The 24,317-nt window shown below is 33.8% G+C and overlaps 1 protein-coding gene across 1 annotated transcript; it reads right to left on the reverse strand.

Annotated features, from left to right (window-relative positions):
- Window positions 1-69: 69 nt before the first annotated feature.
- On the reverse strand, window positions 70-1,818 carry LOC134274262 (uncharacterized). The gene is made up of 2 exons (XM_062756517.1): window positions 1,804-1,818; window positions 70-863 (listed from the first exon to the last, which is right to left on the reverse strand). The coding sequence occupies exon 2, from the start codon at window positions 825-827 to the stop codon at window positions 102-104; it is 726 nt and encodes a 241-aa protein (XP_062612501.1). The 5' UTR covers window positions 828-863; window positions 1,804-1,818; the 3' UTR covers window positions 70-101.
- Between the last annotated feature and the right edge of the window lie 22,499 nt (window positions 1,819-24,317).

Here is a 24,317-nt window from a genome sequence, read left to right on the forward strand (position 1 = left end):
TTTTATTCAATGTATCAAAAATAAATAGAAAGGAGGAAAAAGCATACATTTGATATCTTAGTCGTACAATAGTAAACATTTGATTTTATTTGTATCAGATCCTATATTCCTCTTAAAAAATTATGAAAATCATTTCTGCACCTACCTTGGTCGTTTACGCCGAAATACAACGTCCCGCCCTCGCCACTGTTAAGAAATGCAGAAAGGTATTTTAAAAGAAGCTCTTTCCTGGCTTTTTTGTCAGATGGTATGTAGCCTTCTTTGAATTCTTTCTGTCTAGTTTCATTACCGAGTTGCTCATCTTCTAAGTAAAACTTACGCTGAGACTCAGATTCATCGCCTTTTCCTGTAGTAGTAGCAGTATCTACCTTCTCTGATGGATATAAGTTCTCGTGCTCTTTCTTCTGAGCATAAGCATTATCACTGGTTGAAGGACCTGCTTTCCCTGCAATATCCGCCCCAGTCCTTTTTTCAGGTTTAATCTTTGTTTTGTTCTTTTTTGCAGCACCAGTACGTTTGTAGTCAAAAGTCAAAAGATCTGATTCTGTACAAATAGAGTCCCAGTTAAAGTGAACGTGTTTCTGTCCGCTCGACTTCCATGTGCCAAACTGATCGAGAGCATGTTTTGCTTCATGTTCGTCATGACAATCAACAATAGCAGACTTAAAATCTGATTTCCTTTTTGGGTGAATTTTGATGTCAGAGCGATTAATTTGGATGTTTAAGTTATTCCTGAACAAATCATAAATTTGATTTTTAAGAATCTGTGATTGTATGTCTTTTCGCAGATTTCCTAGGTACACCTTTGTATAATCGATGGAGGACATGTTGCTAAACCGAATAATAGCTGTTCTGTAGAAAATCTGTTGATATAAAATGGTAAGTTATCACCATGAAAAAAAAAAGATTTTAGCTTGTGTCTTAGCTTAGAACAGAACGATATCTGAAACATCTGTTTGTTTTTGTTTTTTTTTATTTAAAGAAACAATGGCTTGTAAACTATAGTTTACAGTCGATGAACCTAGTTTATCAAATGTGAAACTATGTTTGTGATTTGGCGTGCCATATCTATGAAATATATTTCAATTAAAATTTAGAAAAACAAAATAAGATTCAATACAGTTTGGAAAGCGTCCTCGATTTGTACACAAACATATGACCTATTTTGACACAATGGATTATACTTTCAGTTTCAGTTTCATTTCTTGGTAAAATTCCATGCATCAGATGTTCTAGAATTCTATACTTTTAATAAATTGTGTATCTTTTTTTTAGATTACGATTGTATATGCAACATTCAAATGTTTTCAGGTGACGATTGTAGACAAACAATATTTAAAAGTTCAGATGACGAATTTTGTCATTTATTTTACAGAAATAAATTCAAAATGTTTTTATGATTTACCAGTAAGTGAAAAAACCGAGATGGGGTGTTTGATTTGGTTGGTATGGAATTCTTAAGCATGTACAACACACCTATCCAAAAAAATTCCTGACGTTTAATTTTCGTTATTTTTATATATTTAGTACATGACTATATATACTGCATGTATGCATATTTTGGACAAAATCGTTCGACTGGTTTTTGGACAGGAACTTCCGAAAGTTACCCCCCTTTAGTTGTTTACAAGGAGAGAAATTATTTAACAAGTAGAGCTTTTTTTAAAAAAGCTTACCGTCTATAGCAACAATCTTCAACAGTAAACTGATCTACACTTACCAGGCCGTATAATTCTTTTGAATTTTGTATTTCTACATTTAGCTTTTTACTGGCATTAGCCCTACCTGCCTAGACCTACCTACCTTGACTGTAAAAAACTTCAATACCGTCTTCTTCCAAGGTAATCATTGAACTACTTAAACCCTGATTTCAATAAAACCAGATTAGATATCGATGTCAAATTTCATTGGCTTATTCCTTTAACCATTTAACACAAAAACATAGTCATTTTTTTGATATAAATATCATCAAAACAATTTTTAAAGACCTTAAACTGAAAAATTATGAATTTTCTAAGCCTTGAAAATTGCGTATTTTTAAAATTCAAAATTTTTTGTGAAAAAACCTGTCGTTTAATTTTGGCAAAAAACTTTCTTTAGGTAGCTGGTAGGAAAAATAATCTTCATAATTTTTTGTTCGACCAGTTTTGATTTAATTTCGGAAAATTACCCCCTCCCCCTTTCTCAATAAATCACGTTCCCGCGCGTCTTTCTGACGGGGGTCGATCACTTTGTTATATAAATCTACTAATGCACATTAAAAAAAATTAATTGGAATATTGCTTTTGCTTCAAAAATATATTAACTTACAAATTTAAAAGTTCTCATATGGAAAGCGTATTTAAATGTAGATTTTTAGACAATTTTTGAATACCCCTATCACCCCCACTCCTTCCTTTTTTGCATCGAAGACCATTAGCGTTTGACGAAACGTCATTTACAGTGCAAATATATCGGTATTTTGTCAAGAATCCCGGAGGTATGCATTTAGTTTTTAAATTCATGAATGCAGAATAAATATATTGACTACTCTTTTTATATGAATCAGGAAAAAATTACTGAAAGATTTTAGTGTTTAGTCCATATACACACGTATGCGTTATGCATTCCATATCACATGAACCCTGGGAGCCAATTCGGGTCAACTCAAATATAAGGGTATGTAGTCCCTATGCGGAAGCTTTATTTATAAAAGTGGTGATTCGGTTCTACTGTTGACCGGGAACAGTTGACATTTAACCATTTCTACTGTCGACCGGGGACAGTTGACAGTTGACATTTGACCATTTCTACTGTCGACCGGGGACAGTTGACAGTTGACATTTACCATTTCTACTGTCAACCGGGGAGGGTTGACAGTTGACATTTAACCATTTCTACTGTCGACCGGGGACAGTTGACAGTTTACATTTAACATTTTCTACTGTGGAAACAGGGGAAAGTTGACAGGAAAATAATCATTTCTACTGTCGACCGGGAACAGTTGACAGTTGGTAATATCGCATACATAACTGTGATTAGGGTTAGTCTCGCATTCTTAAGTGTGATAAGTGTTAGTCTCGTATTAAAAGCTGTGATCAGGGTTAGTCTTGTGTAAATAACTGTGATTAAGATTAGTTTCACATGCATTTATAGCTGTGATTAGGGTTAGTTTCACATTTATAGCTGTGATTAGGGTCAGTGTAAAGTAAAATTTTAGATCATAAAAAAAGTGTCGCTTTGATCAAAAATAATTTATTGTAAACTAAATAAAAGAACATGTAAGGGACGGTATTTTATATACCTGTTTTCGGTCGACACAAGAACACAACGAAAGTGTCAACCGTCGACCTGTCCCCGGTCGACACTAGTACACAAGGGAAGTGTCAACTGTCAACCGTCTACCTTTCCCCGGTCGACATTAGAACACAAAGAAAGTGTCAACTGTCAACCGTCGACCTGTCCCCGGTCGTCACTAGAACACAAGGAAAGTGTCAACTGTCAACCGTCGACCTGTCCTCGGTCGACACTAGAACACGAGGAAAGTGTCAACTGTCAACCGTCGACCTGTCCCAGGTTGACACTAGAACACAAGGAAAGTGTCAACTGTCAACCGTCGACCTGTCCCAGGTTGACACTAGAACACAAGGAAAGTGTCAACTGTCAACCGTCGACCTGTCCCCGGTCGACACTAGAACATAAGGAAAGTGTCAACTGTCAACCGTCGACCTGTCCCCTGTCGTCACTAGAACATAAGGAAAGTGTCAACTGTCAACCGTCGACCTGTCCCCGGTCGACAGTAAATTCATGTGTGGAATGTAGAAATAATAAACTCCGTAACATTACTTTAATATACAGTGATGTATGAATATGTTTATATTGTTTCAGTCAAAGTACTACTTTATCCTTATATTGGAGTTGAGCCGGTGTATGTTCAACTCTTCTGTGATATAAATGGAATAAGTGTAGTTTCTTTCATGTTATTATTTCAAACGAGACAGTTTGTGGCCGTGGATTACATCGACATTTGTATTAGATCATAGATGTACATTGTACATACACCCCTCATGATATTGTATGCATTTCTTTCAATGTCGTCGCTTCTAAAGTTAAAATGAAAATTCCGTATTCGGCCACATTGACTCCAAAATATCAAACATTAAACTCTTCATCTATTTCAATTTATATCAAATCCCACATTGATATTTTTCAAAATCTTATAGGCTACGTTTTGTTTTGATTCGAGGAAATGCGAACCGACATTGTTGACAGAAAGTCAAAGTTACGATTTGCTGCAATAGGATATTCATAAATGCAGATAATTTCAGTACAAGTGAACAATTCTTTTCAATTCTATACTTACATTGTGTTTGTTAAGGTCAAGATCTAGTAAATGAAAGGTGCCTACAGATTTATCAAACTTGAGAAATAAATTCCTTTATTGATGCTTTACAACTTTACCTTGGTCAAATAAGGTGTTTCGGGGCATAAATTGTAGGTAAACAAGATGAAAAACTGTTTTTTAAACTCTCACTTTCAATGAAAAATTAAGAAAACCAGTCATGAATATGGGAGTTTTTCTCATATTCGACAAAGAAAATATATTCATATTGCCTACAGTCTCTCAGAAAACGGTAATTAGTATGTTCATGGCCTCTTCTTTAAATCAATATCAAATTTAATGTAGGTATCCGGTTTACTTTCCATGTGATTTCGAATTGAATGTCATGTAAAAACCCTATTTTCTACATAATTCTGCTAAAGCCGTAAAGTACGTGGAAAAGAAAGTTGAAATTGATTATGACGTCATAATGGATCTAGCACCAAAAATAAGTCTAAAGTTATTTACTTGTGTTGTTTCTTCTTTCTGAAAAGTGTTTTTGTCAAGATTGGAAATTGAAAGAAGTCAAGGATATAAGGTCTGGCAAATATTGATGATGTCACAAAACATAAACTTACTTTTTATATCCAAAACTCCTTTACTCTTCAGGTCGTGTGGGTTTGGACGCTGTACGAGTAATGAGGAAAATAATTAATATAGTGCATTCCTGATTCTGGTTCCTTTTTCTGATAAATTTTTTCGCAAATATTTTGCTTTCTAGACTCCTCCAGAAATTGAACTGCCTCCCCAAATAAGAATTTGAACGACAAGACTACTAACATTTAGGAAAATGACATATAAAATTGTTCTTGTGTTTCCTGCAGTTCTTTGTTCTTCTCAGATCTTTGCTGTTTTTGTCGACTGCTTCTTATTGTAAAATTTTGTCTGAGGGTTCAAAGCAATGGATTCAAGCTTAAGTATCTGTTTGAATTTTAGACAAACATTAATAAATACAATTTAGGATTTCTTTTTTAATGTTCAGTTATTCTTACAGGTTATCGTTTTCACTCATTTTTCAAATCAAAGGGTGACCATTGAGTACCAAGCTTTTTTTATTGTCAAATGATTCTTTAATACAGTGTGAACTACCATAAAAATGATATGCCTATCAAATTTACTGCTAGTATGTGTCTTGAAGTCAGTCAAACATAATCAGTGATAATTTGTTGAATTTTGGTAAAGGGTGCATTGGTTGTTGTAAGTCTTTTTCGCCAAGGACGGTACCCATTTTTAATGGGCATTATACCAATTTTTGTTCATTGAAATCCACCTGCTCATGTGTCTTTCAAACATAAATTGGTTGATGTTAATTTCACATATTTCAGTTTTTCATTTTTAATGCATTGTCTGGTATAGCCTGTGTTTTCCAGCTTCTCACATTGAAAAAATGTGATGAAAAATGGTCATATAAAATGTTTTCACACTGAAAAAAATAAAGTAGTGAAAGTCACTGGAAAGACTAGTAAATTTACTGTCCATACAATCACTACCTCAAAAGTAGTTTTACTAGGAATTGGGTAGATTTACTAGATAACATTATTTAATCTAAGAATTTATAAGTAACTCTCACTAGGTATCTTAGTATTTATATGACCACCACTCCACTTTTTACTATCTTAGCCAGTAAACAGGGTGATCACTAATCAGGAAGAAAGCTTTACTAGGCACACTAGTTAAATCAACTAGGTATTTCTTTCAGTGCAGTTCATTAAAGATTCATATTATGCATTAAAGAAAATAATTATCCATATTTGACGCTGATTTAAGAATTTTATTTTTTCGTTGGGAGGGGGTGGGGGTAGGGTTGGGTGATCACTGATCCCAATATTACTCACAGCACAGCGCTAGCATATACATGTAAAAACAAAATTTAATTTTAGGGATACGTCTGAAATTAATAGACATTTCCAGCTAAGTGCGCCACGAGCTCGGACTTGTACTCTGGCCTTCGATTTATAAGGGGCCGTATGAAAAGTTTTAAAAAGGGTCATACAAAGGGTCATAAAGCTATATACCAAGTATGGCGTATCTGAACTAAAAAGTAAAACATGAGATTAAACAAAGATTAAGATAATATTTGCTATCAAATTGAAAATGAAATCGCCGATTTTGAGCCCAAATATCGTCCACATATTTCTATAAATGTAGGTTAAATTGACTTGAAACTGTGTTTGATATAATATTTTTATCCCGAATCGGAAATGAATCGTTTATTGTTTTATAAATCTTGTGTTTTTATGCAATGCGATTAAATTGTGTTATATTTACAGGAAAGTCCCATCTTTATATAAAATAAAAAAGCAAAGAGGAAGATCATTTTAGTTTTAGTTAGTCTGAACTTATGAAAAATACGCCAAATTATGACTTTAAATGCTACATACTACGTTGCTTTATCTAGGAAACAGTATTTTTGTTGTTTGTAAATAAATCAAATTTTGACAGGGCCCCTAAAAATTGTGAACCAACTGTCAGAGTCAGTGCGCGAGTACGATCTCGAGATCGCGAAATCTGGAAATGTCTAATAGGACTTCGGTTCTAGAAATATCTCGATTTTTGTTTTGAATCCTTGATTATAACTATATCATTAAACTTCTGCATTTTTGCTTCGGACATACATGGCATTATACATAGCGCGGATTCAAAATGCATCGAACTTTTTAGAGTTTCAATTTCAAGTGAATAGGCGGTTGATTATCTTTTCTTGTCTGCGATAATAACAGGTCAAGTGAACATTTATCAAAACAAAAGAGTTACAAAAGGTAAACTAAAAACACCTCAGGTGATAAAACAATTGTCGTGAACATTTACAATGAACCATAAATCGCCACTTTCTGATCGTGCATTATTTGTTTTCAAACATTCCGAATAGTTTATTACATAATTATAATTTTAATACGAAATCTAATCTAACATAACTTAAACCGATAGGTACATGTAAGGGCTTCAACTTTAATATGTAATAAATTAAAACCCTAACTGAATCACATTAGCAATATATCTATATAAAATTAAAACTATAGGTTGACTCATGTGAAATATTTTTAACATAAGTCTGACTTAGCTAGGACCTAGCTTAGTTCGCTTTATGTTACGGTTTAAAACATACTTAAGCAGTACACATACAGGTCCCAAGATTGTGCCTAAACCGTACTTACGACCCCACTTAAGTCAAAAACTTAGCAAGCTTTATGTTACGAGCCCCAGAACGTTCCTTATGAACATCCCTCGTATCTATGAAACAGTTAACAATCAGTCTTACTTAGCTTATAAAACTCAATGAGTTGAGACCCTTTGTCATATTTCAGACCTATTTTTGTATTCATAAAAAGCATAATTTTTAAAAAATCTAATTCATGAAAAGAAGAAAACAATTAGTAGCTCCTCAAACTCGACATTTAGATTTATTGTTTTCATATTCGTCTTTATTACATTTCATTTTGACTTTTATCCTTCTTCATTTTTTCCTCACCTCTATGTTGCTTTATTCTTGGAAATTCATTCTACTTTCATTTAAATTGATACAGTTTCTTAAATGATTATCTCTATTACGAACGTGAATTCAATCACACAAAGAATGAAGCATATTCAATGAAGACGAATACAGTTGTCAAAATTTAGTGCCGCATTATAACGCTAGGTGGCAGGGGTGTTCGCTACGAGTGTTGGTAAAACTAGGTAAGCAAACCCGGGCCGGGGTTATTCGAGATTTTTCAATTTTCTGCCTTAATACTTTGTCAACAGAAATAAAATTTTCAAATGATGTTTGTTATAAGTTCAGGTATGTACCCGATAATGCCATTCCCTCGGAAGATGGTAAGATTTCCCCTGGAAGACTGACTACATAGTGATGCTTCCTTCGGAAGACTATACAGTGAGACTTCCCCCGGGGAAGTTTCAATATATAGTTAGTCTTCCGTGGGAAAATCTCGTTGTATAAAGCAATTCGTCCCCCTTCATAGCACCCCCTCCCCCGAATAGTTATTTTTAATCGTAAATTTAATGTTTGTATACTAACGTTTCAGTTTTTGAAGAGAATTTATCCGTCCTATATGAATAAATGTTTAAATGATATTATTTTAATAGTGGTTAATAATTAAATCATTTTAACCATTTAGTTAAACATAGATAATCTTCACGAGTACAAATGGATAATGACTTCCCCCCCCCCCCCCCCCCCCCTCGGGTGCAGTCGCCTGCGTGGCACTGTGGTTACAGCGTCTGCTCTAGAGTCACGAAACACAGTAGTAAGGAGTCGATCAATACCACTATGGGACGTGGAGTTCGGTCTTTAGGATGAGATCCAAACCGTATTATCCGAGGACCCGTATCACAGTAGATGCTGGCACGAAAAAAGATCCCTCACTGCTCAATGGCTATAAGTGCCGAGTATATAGGACAAATTTGCAGCTCTCCATACACTGGCAAGAGGTGGCTTCTCCGTTTGAGTTAAATTAATTAAAGGGACGTTATACAATGTACAATCATTTATTTATCACACCCCCAAGTCTCAATAAATATACTGACTTCCGTCTGTACGACCTCCTTTAGCTATGGGGTAAGTTTCACCGGTAGAGAGGAGGGTTGCCACGAAACATTTTCCTAAACGTAACAGTCTTTCTACTACTGGAAAAGTTCAGCGAAAGGCCTGTTGCCCCCATCCCTTACATTTTTTGTTGCAGTACTAATAGTCAATTTATATATTAAATATTAAAAGTCATGTACTTAGTGGCATATGAGTAAAATTTGGTATTGAAAAAAGTTGACGACCCCCCCCCCAACCACCACCAAATAGAATTTTCAAGTTCTAAGATTTTTTTTAGCTCTTCTGCCTGATGTAAAATACGGTGCGTACTAAAGATATTTCTTTTCTTTATTGAAAAGTGCTATTTCAAGATAAAATATCATAGCAGAAAAAAGACTGGGGAGTTTCTAGTATGCCTGGGGTGTAGCCTGCTTTCGACTTCGCCTACCCATAAAACTGCCCACTCCTTTGCAAAGCTCGTCCCTAGAATCACGCGCATGAGCAATTACTATCTGTCGTGAAATGAAGTTCAGTTCAGTGGAAGGTCCTGAAAAACAATTCAATTTATAAGGGATAACTAATATCAAAATATTTAACATTTTATGTCAATTAAACTGGAATTCAATTATCCAACAAATAACTTTAATAGAGTTATATTTTTCAGGCGAGAGAACAGTGACGTAGAATCGTTTTTAAAAATTCAAGCTACCCGGCTGAAAACAACTTGACAAGCAAAAAATAAAAATAAGAAATAAAAAAATAAAAAAAAACCAACAAAAAAAACAAGGAAATGGTCAAAACTTGAAAATACATATGCGTCAGAACCGGGGAGGGGGGCTTAGCCCCCACCTTTTTTCTCCAAAGATAGACTTAGTATAGACATTGAACAATGCTGCGTAAGTTTAGCCCCCCCCCCCACTTTCCATGGACACGATGCAGTATATTATGTTTAAAATGGGGAAAATGGTGGTGTTTTGAAAAGAAATTGACACTGAAGTTCGAACACCCCCACCCCCCCTGAAATAGGATTTTCGTGTTTGTACAGTGGACATTTCTTTTTCTTTTCTTTTTTTTTTGCATGTCAATATTTTTTTTGAAGGTTTAAAAAATATTTCTTACACCCCCCCCCCCCAACTTTCACTTTGCTTCCGACGCAAATGAAATCCTATTTCGGGGCGGGGTGGGTTTTGGGTTAGATTCAACTTCTTCTATAGTATCAAATTTAAATTCTCTCCCTACTATACTACATTAACCTTATTTGACCCTTACCCTTACAAAAAATGGGTCGGCCTTTCAATGAACATATTCAGTAATGAATATAAAGTTATGTCTGAAAAAAGAGGCCGCTATTCATGTGTGCCCAGAGAAAATAAATATGGAGTTTCCATCATTGGAATGGATTCGATTGATAAAGTATTAAGGCAGAAAATTGAAAAATCTCGAATAACCCCGGCCCGGGTTTGCTTACCTAGTTTTACCAACACTCGTAGCGAACACCCCTGCCACCTAGCGTTATAATGCGGCACTAAATTTTGACAACTGTATTCGTCTTCATTGAATACGCTTCATTCTTTGTGTGATTGAATTCACGTTCGTAATAGAGATAATCATTTAAGAAACTGTATCAATTTAAATGAAAGTAGAATGAATTTACAAGAATAAAGCAACATAGAAGTAAGGGCCAAATGAAGAAGGATAAAAGTCAAAGTGAAATGTAATAAAGACGAATATGAAAACAATGAAGTGACATATAATTACAATAATAACAAAGCATAAAGACGTAGGCAGAATAAGAATAAAAGCAAGATACATGGACTTTTGGCGGTAATTCCCTTCCATATTAAAGAAGCTTCCTCACAAAAAATTGAGGTACCTTGCCAGGCATTTGGGCAAGATACCAGGGGTGATATTTCTTATATAAACCTTATGGGTAATCTTCTGAATAGCCTATATCACATATCTTGTTAAGGTCTTCCGTTTCCAATGGAAGACCTTCTACTGACAACGGAAGACCTTCTACTGATTCTGATGATTAAGATTATTCTAATTATTCTTTTTAAGGTTTTTCGTTTCCAACGGCAGACCTTCTACTGATTCTGTTGGTAAAGATTATTAAGATCTTCCGTCTTCAGCGGAAGACCTTATTGTTTTTCTTAGGTTTCTTTTCCACTATTTTTATTGGGTTTTTTTTCTTACCGACTGATTCTGATGATTAAGATTATTCTAATTATTCTTTTTAAGGTTTTTCGTTTCCAACGGCAGACCTTCTACTGATTCTGTTGGTAAAGATTATTAAGATCTTCCGTCTTCAGCGGAAGACCTTATTGTTTTTCTTAGGTTTCTTTTCCACTATTTTTATTGTTTTTTTTTTCTTACCGAATTTGTGCGCGCGATTTCTCGAGAACGGCTCGATCGATTTTCATGAAACTTTCAGGTCTGATAGAACATCAAAAAATCTAGAGATATATTTTTTATTTTGATGACGTCACTTCCGGTCCGGAGATTTCTGCGATTTAGTGATTTTTAGAGGGTCACTTTCTCCGGCAGTTTTCTTAAAATGCACTTAACACAGAAGCATGAAATTTTCAGTGATGCTAGAGCAACCTTTGGAGAAGTGCACTAAGTATATCACAACTATCGGAAGTACGAAGCGCCGACGCTCGCTATGGCCCGAAAATAGTCCTATCAAGAATTTCAAAATTTTTAGCACCTTTTCTACGATAACTTTTTACCTGAAAATATTTTGTTAAAACATGTAGAACAAAAAAGGTGTAGAATTGGAAGATCTTTCAAATGACATCTGAAAAAAAGGGCTGGCCCTTTAAAAAAGGGGGCCAGGAGGGACCGAAAATTTTTCCTTTCTATCTCAAAAAGTATTGAGAATTTGTGATACGTCAAAGAAGCAAAGTTGTTCAAAATGTCAAGCTTAATCTATTGGAGTTGTCATAAATCTATTGGAGTTGTCAAAATACGTCCGACGTCGTCACTTCCGGCCAAACCTGAAGTAATCGGAAAACGCGTAATTTTGCCGTTCTTGACAGGTTTTTTGGTAACATATGTCTCTGGGAGCATTCAAATTAATTTTCCGTCCGTCGTCGTTACTTCCGGTCAAACCGGAAAGAGCAGAAAATGGCTTATTTTTTTCATTTTAAATATGGATTTAGAGGATTTAAACCATTTTGGGGCGTTGTTTCACATATTTATTAAAAAATGAAAGCTACTTCCGGTCAAACAGGACGGAAGACCTACTCGTTGCTTTGCAACGAGCTTTGCTCTAGTTATTCTTTTTTTTCTTTTACTTCCTAGACGCCAACTTTAAGGCCTCATATTTCACTCATTTCTCAACGGATTTTGCTCAAATTTTCAGAGGTTATAGACGTTTATAAACTCTATCAGAATGATAACGTTCAAAAAAGTCACTTCCGCTTTTGAGTTGTTCCCCTTTAAACGAAAAATCATAGACTTTCGTTTCCGGATAAAGGCTCAGAGACCACAAAAGCTGGAGCAGAAATTTTACTTGTTTTAGATAACAGAAGGATTGAAGTTGTGCACATTGGTTTTTGTTTTTCGATTTCTGCATTCAAAATGGCGCTATATAGGGGTAAAAAATTAGAACGCCTAAAAGAGCGAAAATTTACAGATATTTTCCTTTTCATCTTGAAAACTAAAAATATTTTGTTAAGATATGTTGAATAAAAGTTATGCATAATTCAAGTGCTTTCATTTGATATCATTATAAAGGGGCTGGCCCCTAAAATTAGGGATCTAGGGCCCTTGAAAGTTTTTGTTTAATATCTCAAAAAGTATTGAGAATTTATAATACGTAAAATAAGCAAAGTTGTTCAAAATGTCAAGCTCCATCTAATCAGGTTGTTAAAATACGTCCGGGTACGTCACATCCGGTCAAACCGGAAGTAGTCAAAAATTGCATATTTTTGTTGTTCTTGACAGGTTTTTGGATATTTTATGTCACTGGAAGCTTAAATCTTCATTTTCCGTCCGTTGACGGTACTTCCGGTCAAACCGGAAGATGCCAAAAATGGCTTGATTTTGCAAAAATGTACATAGATTTGGAGGATTAAACATTTTTCGACTTCATTACTCTTTTTACAAATGAAAGTTACTTCTGGTCAAACAGGACGGAAGACCTACTTCACTCATTTCTCGATGGATTTTGCTCAAATTTTCAGAGTTGATAGACGTTACTAAACTCTATCAGAATGTTATCTAAAATTTCAAAAAGTCACTTCCGGTTTTGAGTTATTCCCCTTTTAACGAAAATTTATAAGCTTTCGTTTCCAGACAAAGGCTCAGAGACGGCTAAAGCTGGAGCAAAAATTCTACTGAATTTAGGTAATACAAGGATTGAAGTTGTGCATAGTGGTTTTTGTTTTTCGATTTCTCTATTTGAAATGGAGCTATATAGGGGTCAAAAATTTAAACGCTTAAAAGAACCAAATTATACATATTTTGCTTTTTATCTTCTTAACTAAAAATATTTTGTTAAAACAAATAGAACAGAATTTGTGCAGAATTACAAGATCTTTTGAATTGAATCTCGGAAAAAGGGCTGACCCCTAAATTAAGGGATCTAGAGGGGCCAAAAGTTTTTTTCCAGATATCTCAAAAAGTATTGAGAATTTGTTATACATCCAAGAAGCAATGTTGTTTCGAATGTCAAGCTTAATCTAATGAAGTCGTCAAAATGCGTCCAGCGACGTCAATTCCGGTCAAACCGGAAGTAGTCAGAAAATGCATATTTTTGCTGTTCTTGACAAGTTTTGGGGTAACATATATCACAAGAAGCACAAACTTAATTTTCAGTCCATCGACATCACTTCCAGTCAAACCGGAAGTAGCCAAAAATACCTTATTATTTAAGGTTTTGATGCAAAATTGAAATTATAAAGTGACTTGAGACGACTTTAAGCCCAATGCTTTCTTTTTGATGACGTCAAAACAGGACGGAAGACCTTCTCGTTGCTTTGCAACGAGCTTTGCTCTAGTTGAACTTATATTTAAATCATATTGAAAACAATTAAGAAATCACAAGAGAATGCCAGCTATGCTTATTTTTTTTTAACAAGAGTTATTTTCACTCTTATATCGATTCGATATATCACGATGAGCTTTAAGTAATGGATACCACATAGTCTGACACATCTTGTTTCATATTTGGATATTTTCCTAAAAAAACGTTAATGGCAATTTAATCTAACAACCAGGGTTTATGACATACGACTGTACCTTTTAATCGTTAACTTTCCTCACTAATGCAATAATATGCCTTCATCATCTGTATACGTGGTTTATATCTTTCAGTTGATTTTATACGCAAGAGTATAAACATTCTTTTAAACGAGGTACATGTAAAGGCCGGTATGCACTGTAAGATTTGTATTATAAGATTTGTATCATAATACAAAATCTTACTGTGTATACACTCTAAATACAGTGTATCATAAGATATTTCGAATCTCTAAGAATAGAGCAATACTCCTAATACAAGTTTTATCTAACTTATCACTTTCAACCAATGGAATGTAGTGAAACTAGGGGTTATCCTATTTTTATCATTACTAAAAAAAGCACATGGTAAATAATAATGATCAACTTTACAAGTAAAGACATCGAAAATTTCGTGGCTTAATGAGAAGGGGAAAAGGACTTGTGAAATATAACAAGCAGTGCATAGTACGATAGACACTGCTATATAACAGAGCCTCATCCACCATTTTTTATTACTTTGACAGAGAGAGAGAAATATGGCGGTGACAAACACGTTGGAATACGTAGTTTATTTACAATCTTAAAGATATGTATTAGCGTGAGTACAAGAAAGTATTATAATACATGTATTATACTACAAATCTCATCGTGTACACCGGCCTTAAATTACTGATAAACAAACTGAGGAATCAAGAATATCAGCAGTCTCGTTTGAAGCAACCATTGCAAGTTAAGTTCTATGGTCAATACAATGAGCAAATAAATTTTATGATTAAGGTATTTCCACTCTCCTCTGACGCCATAGGTTTCTGTTTAAATCGATACCAGAAAAAAAAAACAATATCTTACAAATTGAATGCTTTTCAATAGGTGTAGTGATAATTATTGTTACTTACTAAGTAGGTTTAAAAAAGATCATTTTATTTGCTATTACAAAATCCTATAGCAAGGACCATAAGTAAATCACAGTCAATATTGATTCTGTATTTGTTTTAATTTCTTTTCCGCTATAGTAGGAAAAACGGCGTAAATGATCATGATTTCTCGCCTACAAGTTATATATTGTCCACACCATCTTACACAATTCAGGTATGTATTAGACTAATATTGATCGTTATATTCTGTTTTAGTACTAATTTGAAAATCTGTGCCAAGAGTTCAATTCCGCGAGTGCAGTTCATCATACAGTTGTTACAACTAACGTAAATGTGAATATTAGATACAGTAACTTAAACAAATATTAATCTATGCACTGCTCCGTAATAAATGCATGTAAACATTGGGAGAATATTCCCTCTGACACTGACTTTAATAATATTTTTGAAGAAATTGAAAGAATGCATTTTTCATTAAGAACTTCTTTTCAAAATCTTATGCATTCTAATACATTTAATGTAAGAAAACAACACATTATTTCTTTTATATTTCCATCTACAGAATATTTTCTTCTTTATTTCTTAAGAAAACCCATTGCGTTAATCATTGCATGAACTACACTAGGAATGTCTTTGTACATATTCCTTGATCAGTGGCTGTTCCATCAATAAAAAGTACAAAGACGTTCGCATCATTAATGCAATAATTAATTTTTTAATCCTACTTAAATGATTATTTAAACAGATATAAATATAAACAATAAAATGTCTTTCTTTCGTTGTAAGTACGGGATTGAATGTCGCAGCTATTGCAGAAAAAAATACATAACCCGCTTACGCGGGTTATGTATTTTTTCTGCAACAGCTGCTTCATTCATTCCCGTACTAACAACCAAAGAAAGACATTTTATTGTTTCAATTATGTTTAATCATTAAGTACTTAATGATTAACATGATTCACTTTTTTTTTTTAAAAAAAGAAATTGAACTTGATGACAGACATTTATTCATAATTTTACATTTAATATTTTTCACTTATCAATGGTTTTCATAAATGACACTAGGCGCACAACAATACAAAAAGTTTCCTCGGGCCAGGGATATAAAAGGACTTCATTAATATAGTGGTAAGTAGCAATCCATATTTAAAGTGATTTCTGCTCTCTCCGTATGTTCTGATAAAAATACTAGCAATCTATTTTTTATTTAATCACAATTATGCATGTTTTTATGTTCTGTCATCTTTATGTAAATGAAATAAAATAAAAGTTATTAAAAGTAGTATGTTGGTCATGCAAACTAGACAATGTACCGACCGATTAAACATTCTACACAAATAGATTTAACATGTCTTAAGCAAGATTACAGACTACATAACATTTGGAATAGACTAAAAAATACAACATATGTAACACTTTCCATGTATTCTATCTTTTATACTCCGATAGAATCAGTTTGCATTCTACTTACAGCAGTAACGTCCGTCGTCGTACCTGACAGTACCTTCTTAGATTTGAAAAATTTCACTACTGGTGAGGAAAACACAACTCCAATAAAAATAAAAATCCCTTGCGAAGATGTCAGAATTGTCACAACGAAAGAGAATGCAGAAATATGGAAGAAACAGTCTATAACCTGTAAAATCCAAACTGCCCCTGTCAAACAAAAGAACTTACAGAATACAACCAGGTCAGTCACGTTCTCCTTGGACTCTACAATGTGTTTGATGGTTAGAGTGAATAATATTATGTTGCTGATGCAAGTTGACACAAGTGGGACTATAAAGGTTGCTATGTTTTGTATGTACTGTTCTACGAAACATACTTTGATACCATAACCAATACTGCCGTCTATCAAATAGGACAACGAAAGGTTAACAAACACCACTGTAAATGGAAACAAATAGCAAAACAAAACATACTTAACAAATAATTTGTTAAATTTCTCACCATGTACGAAGCTTATGACAAACCCCTTCACAGTGAGAAATATATGTAAGCAGCAGATGAACATACAACAGCATAAACACAACCAAAAGTAATGCAATAAAACTCCTACTATCGTACAGACAAAGGTTTCCTTCTGCAGAACATTGGCTATCGTGTATGTCAGCTGCATGCCAAGTAGAGAAAACGTCGTGCTCATTATATTTAATCCGGGTACAGTGCGTAACTCGGGGATCATTAGGTAGATGACGACCAAGAAAACAAGAGAGGCTATACTGAAACCATTAACGATATTCGTCAAGGTCTCTATTGTGTCCGAAATACCTGTTGTCACAGTACGGTCAGTTATGGACTCGATGTACACTTTAAGTTGAAACGAATAATCCCGAACAAATTCTCCAAGATAAAATACCTCATTTGAATTCTTAACAATGACACGATAATTTTCCTCGTCAAAGTTTATACTATTACCCGTAATATTGATAATATGCAAACGACTTGTCAGTATTCTACTTACAATTACGCCGTTGTCGGGAAAATTTATTAGAATTGTTTTGTAATAATCCCGAAAGGAAAGGTAGTCCTTTTCTGGTATCAAGTTCCTAGATGTTAGAGTTTCACTTAAATTTCCAAATTCAATACCCTTTAAGGAAAACGAAATGTTTCCAGCTCCATGAGTAGAATGCTCTATTTCTAACGCGTGATATGTTTGTAGTAGATCGTTCTCTACAGCATTTCTATCGAAACTTTCGTAATACAACAAATTATAGGATAAAGTAACCTGTCCTTCAAAGTAATAAACGTCTTTTTGATGAAGCTGGACATTAGATGGCCTGGCTAGAATATACAGATTTCTTAACTCAGTAGGTTCAACGTAGATAGAATTCGACAAGTTTTGAAAAACAAGCGACTTGACCTGGGACAAAACAAGTGCTGTATCGTTCATGGATGAAGATACACTCAGCTGGCAGAGAATGTGCAGGTGGTATGAAATCTGGCGGGGAAAAGGGATGACTAGTTTGCACACTCCATCTTCCAAAACTCTCCCTGGGTAACACCCATATCTTGCAGACTGCAGAAATGAAAAGAAATACATTTTTCAAATTTGTTTTATATTGACAATTATCGATTAATTACAAAAGAAGGAATACGTTGATTAATGTCAAATTATGTTTAAACGGCCATTTTATTTATAACTAGAATTTATTTGAAGAAAACGGTGTTCCTGTATTTCTTAGTGTTTGAAAATACATTCTATTCAACAAAATTATACTCTGAAATAAAAAAGGATTAGAATAAAATGTAAACTGATATCTTAGAACGTTAAATGTTAGGTATTCTAGCCAAATTGTAGAATTAGAATTCTCAATAACTATCACACTTGCCTCGGATTTTTTAATTTTGAATGAATAGGCTGGTAATGGCACCATCGGAATAAATAGATCTCTCATCATTCTGGAACTTTGTGGTGCTATTCCTCCAAGGACAGTACGACAGCTTTCCGAAAATTGATATTGGTGTGAAACATTGTATTCTCCTATACAATGAGAACAGAATATGTTTCTATAAGATTGAAATGGAGGCTCGTACCTTGCATCCGGTAAGGTTAGACAAGCATTCCTATACTTCACATACTGGATTTTAGATTCATCACAAACCTCTACCTTGTCGAAAGAATCCAAGTCATTAAACGGTTTGCATAATTGACAAAATTCACTTGGATATTTCTTAACATGAAAGAAAGACTTGGAACCTGTTTTTTCACATGTCCAATTTCCGGTTGAATGGTCATCAAAGTTAGCGTGTGTTCTTTTGCATACATTTCTTCTTTTAATAGTAAAACCTGTATCTTTAAAGCATAAAATATTTTTTTTACTACCAAAAATGATATCACATTGACTCCTAACAGCCTCCTCAAGGACTTCACTGAATCGCATTAAGAAATCAAACTGCAGAGGATTGTTGCAAAATATGTTGATGTCAACAATTTCATATGGCTCGGAAATGAGAGTTCCGTTAGCAATTGTATAGTTCGTATTGCAAAGAAAACAAAACATGTTTTTGTATGTAACACTATTTGATAAAACGGGAAAATCAAACTCGTCCAAAGATCCCTCACATAGATGCTTAATCTTTTCTCTATGTTCAAGGCGACTGATCGTGGTTCCTTCATAGCACTCTTTTACAACTTGTATTTTTGCCTCTTCCAAACTTTTCTCTTTCGAGAAAATAGCCTTTGTATTGCTTACACACCCTATTGGATACATCAACACGGTATCTAAGCAACAACTACATGGGTTTTTGAACAAACATGACAAGGAACAGTCGCAGTCTTTCATGCTGACGTTTTGGCTTGTATTTGAAAAGATGTCTCGGTCACAAATCCGATGTGGATAAGCATCTGCCATGCTTGTAAGAAAAGGTTTCATTTGGTTCGAAATGTATTTTGTTGCCTTATCAGAACTGACATCCTGTTTCAGTACTGTTTTCAAGATTTTGTTTAGAATCGAAATATTATTGAAAGCATAACCTTTAAAAATAAGTAGACGTCGATTATATTGCTCCCCAACTATCTGTTCACTTACAATGCTCGAAAAGTCGAGAAAATCATATTTGTCCTTGTGAACAGAGCGATTTTCTCCAGTTTTATATGATGTTGGAATATTGCACAGGAAGCAGTAAAAATTTTTGTATGGGTAAGTCATATTTGAAACCAAATTATAACTACATAATTTTTGAATACTTTTTGTGACTGATTTGGGACAGGTATCAATGGAAGGTTGAAATCGTCTCAGTTGTTGAAGTTTACATAGAAAACAAAATATGTTTTTGTAAAGCCTAAATATGTTTATATATGATGAGGAACATGCAATTTGAAGATCACTTCCATCCAGACACGAATCCGTAAAAAAGTTATTATCGAAGTGAATTGGAAAAACGATATTTCGAAGGATCGGCGGAGGTGTAAAAATTACAAAGCCCCTATATTTTTTAATAAATGAAAACAATTCGTCTCTGGACTCCATGAAAAATATATAATTTCTACTCAAATCAACAGATGTATCCCATACTACAATGTCGGATTCTCTTTCGTCATTACACGTGGCACAAAAAACATTGTAGTATGTATAATTAGTCACTAAAGACGTTACGAAATTTCGGTCTTCAATTTCACTTGAGGGATTTTCACACTTATTAGTATTCTTTGCAAATTCAGGACATGAATCAATTACAGAATATAATGGCAACATTCTAGATTGTTTGTTGATAAATGACCATTGAAAAACTGAATGACGAAATCGCGACATTTTTCTTTCGAAATATTTATCAGGGCAACATGTATTTTTAAGAAAACATGTATCTTCACATGAGCAAGGAGGACATCGAGACAATAATGATATCCTCGGATATTCTGCCAATCCTGGCCATTTTTTACACAGTCCCTCCTCTCCACAAGAATTTATATAAAGACTGATCAGTCGAGTCAGGTTTAGTTTTGAACTGGCGTGAATTGTAGAAAGCAAAGGAGCGAAACATATAAATATACATATTTGATGCATGATATCGCTTCGATAAAGATGATTCATCTTCTACAGTTCATCTGAAATGGAAGTTTGCAATTTGAACATACAAAAATACAAAAAGTCACAATAATCACTGTTTATATGGAATATATATATATATATATATATATATATATATATATATATATATATATATATATATATATATATATATATATATATATATATATATATATATATATATAATATACTTCACCAAATGCATTATGGACTTAACGAACAGTACTCAAAAACAAGCAAACACAGACGTCCAAAAACATCAGGTGCCATGGAGGAGTGAGCATTCCCTGCCGACCAGAAACATCCGCCGTGTGCTCCTTGTCACGATCGGGAAAAGTGGAAGGAATTTGTAGACAATTAAGTATGTAAATAATGCATGTAATGGCTTAAGGTAGGATTCTTCTCATATTTCTAATATTTAAAAATTAATGAAATTTTCACAGAATCAAGAAGACAATACCAGTAAGTGATAGTATCAGTGAAATTAAATTTGACCGTTTTATATTAGAGGCAAGGTCAGGTCAAGGTCATTATCTTTTTCCTTGACATTAAGAATAAAAAATAACTGTTGCCAATCATATGATACATACTTCTATTTCAAAAATTAAATGATTGTTCTTTTTGCATAAAAACATATTACTATATCGGATCTATAGCATGGTATTACCAAATTTACATAAATAATTAAACTTAACTGGATATTGGCTAATCCGAAATTTCTCTGTTTTTCTTAATTTTTTAGGATATATTAGTTATTTTCATATGCTTCCTATATTTAACTTTTTCTTATTTTCACATATAATAAATTAGTCTTATAAATGTACAAAATGATACAAAAACTAAAAGTTTTGATCGTTTACTAAGAGAGAATAAATACTTTTTATGGATTTTTGGCTCAAATCTGCACTTTGATGGGAAGCGTTTAAAAGCTAATAAAGTTCTAGTTTGTTTGAAAAATCATATTTATTTGATATATTTTGAAAGTTTAGTCCCTCATTATTAATCTAACTTACATTTGAAAATTTCTCCAAGACTTCGATTGTGTAAAAATAATAACTAAATTCATTGTTCTATTATAATTTTGAGAGGCAGAAAAAGAAGATATATTCATACGCCACCATTCCGCCAAAAATATAGTCCCTGCTAGTTTTCAAACGCAGTTTACCATTTCTATTTAAAGTTGTACAATTGTGATGAGGAAAGAAAAATATGATCTTTTAAATTCCGTACACCTCAATGTATAAGACTTGTAAGCAAATATACTTTGAATGTTTCATCTAGTCAGAAACCAGAGAAGAATCCTACCTTAAGTCCACCTCTGATGTTTTGGAGGTCCGTATTTGCTCTGTTCCAACTTTGTATTGTTAAATGGAATTTTGAGCTTGAATACAAAATAGATGGATGAAATAGGAAGCAAAAGAAGATGGAAGTGCCTAGTTACGCTTCTCTTCTTATTAGAGGTGGCGAAGCCTGGAAAATGCTACCAAACAAAGCAAGAAATCTTTGCTTCCAGTAAGTACACGAACAGTGAAAAAAGTAAACCCCAACTGTTCAATCAGGGAAAGAGGGGTTTTGACTTCGAGTGAACACTCGTTCCCATATTAGCAAACAAAGAAACATATCATTGAAGTATTTTGAGCGCCATAGAACAATTTATTGTGTCGTAAGTAATATATAGAGTACCTTTTATTGAGTTTATCTTCAGAAATCAGACGAGGGGGCTTGTTCCCCAAGTCTGATATCGGAAGATGCACGAGTTAAGGACATTGGCAAGGTTCCTGGCTTTTGTATAGATTTTTTCAAGAAGTCTTGAGCAGTTGTAATGATGAAAAACATGTTACATTCTGGTACATTTAACCCACCAATCCACCCTTCCTTAGTAGATTTTGTCAAATCAATGTTTTTACAATTCTCAATGCATTTCCTATGTAAATTGTTGATAAAAAGGACCTACTTAATTTTTTACCATAAAAATTTTCCAAAATTCAGTCATTTCAGAAAGTTTATATATTATATACATTATTGTATCCTCATTTCCAATCGTATGTAGATATCATGACTGAAAACAAATTTAGAAACATGACACAGATCTAGTGACGACCAACACTGTTCATTATTTCAGAGTTACTTCCCTTAGAATCTAATTCGTATTCATAATGGTAAAGACTGTTTATGTTAAGTAATTTACCATATTGGAAACAAATTTTCATAAAAATTTTGGCATAGATTTGTTTTATATTTGTTTACAGTTACAGCATGTAAATAGTGCCTCCTTCGCACGACCTCATTCAGTAACAGGTTCTCGTTTTGCAATTGTCCTTCCCAGCATGGGTTTACTGTAATAACGGTCTGTTGACCACCGTTTACTGTCTGTCCCTGAACACAATGTACAACAAAACAATCACCGTTTTTCTTTCTTATTGTAGAGATGATTCTATCCGTTGAAGGAAGCACATGTGCTTTTGTTTACCTCTGTAAATTACGCTTTGTTGGTTTTCATTTCACAGAGAATTCTACACGGGAGATCACTCTCAATCACAGATTTATAAGTGGATAAACCCATGATATAAACCTTTTTTCTCCGGATAACCGTGACTTGCCAATCTCCTTAACAGGCACTCCATGTGTTTATTAGCATTGTTTCCAGGAACTGAGTTACCCATGATCTATCAATTTCACTTGAATAGAATGTAGTTCAGCTGTATTCTCACTCACTTAGTTAGCCATGATCCATACGATGAGACACAACTGTGTATTAAATATATGACAAATGATTCGAAAAGTATAGCGCGCTGTATTACTTGAAATTTGGAACTACCTCTACCATTCAAGTCTGAACGCCATGGATAAAATTCCTTATATCAGTTACTAGTAATCCTACCACTCGTTAAAATACCAATTTGGCAATTTAACAGGTTGGGATCAATCGCCCAAATGGGATATAATAGTCCGTTTGGGATATAATATCCCAAATGGGCTATAAATTTACAGTGCAAAAATTAAAAAAAAATTATTTTGGCTATAAATATCATAAATCCGCATCAGAACACTTAAAAATGAATAACTTTTGGTTGACAAGTTTTCCTGTATGCCCATTGTTTAGGAGATTGATCCATCGGAAGTTCCTTAACTTCTTGGGGATCAATCTAACAAACGGTAGGATTTCAGAAAAAACTTGCTTACCAATAGTTATTCCATTTTAAGTGTTTTGATGCGGATTTATGATATTTATTAACAAAATAATTTTTTTCAATTTTTGCACTGTAAATGTATAGCCCATTTGGGATATTATATCCCGAACAGACTATTATATCCCATTTGGGCGATTGATCCCAACCTGTTTAAACATTCTGCAACGAATACCACACGGAAAAATGTCTACCTTTGACCGAGATGTACACCGATTCTCTAAATTACTGGATGCAGCGATTTTTGTTGGAATATTTATTAAACAACACGGTTGGCTCGGAAAATCCAGATTTAAAAATCTTTCTAGTCGGATAAAAATGGAACAAAAACGATACCCTTTTAAACTTTATCACTTTCTCAAATAAGTGCATGTTGGCTGCATAAAAAATAAATCAAAATATAAGACCCATGAATTGTACATTCAGAAATGAATTTGACTTAATCAATGTTAAACATGAACTGTGTAACGTACGTTTTTATGCGATAAGAAAAAAATTAATATTCTAAAAAAGGGGACCTTTCGTTTTTTTTCAATAGTAAATGAATTATAAAGGGAAAAAACTACTGATGTAGACTCTTTTTAATGTATAGCTAACATTTAATTCTGAATAA

Source organism: Saccostrea cucullata, unplaced genomic scaffold, assembly GCF_032062105.1.
Source record: "Saccostrea cucullata isolate Sc308-1 unplaced genomic scaffold, CSIRO_AGI_Scuc_v1 ctg6375, whole genome shotgun sequence".
Lineage (NCBI taxonomy): Eukaryota > Metazoa > Mollusca > Bivalvia > Ostreida > Ostreidae > Saccostrea > Saccostrea cuccullata.

Excerpts from the sequence above, each read along its gene's own strand:
- LOC134274262 (XM_062756517.1), bottom strand. The coding sequence starts at position 827 with ATGTCCTCCATCGATTATACAAAGGTGTACCTAGGAAATCTGCGAAAA.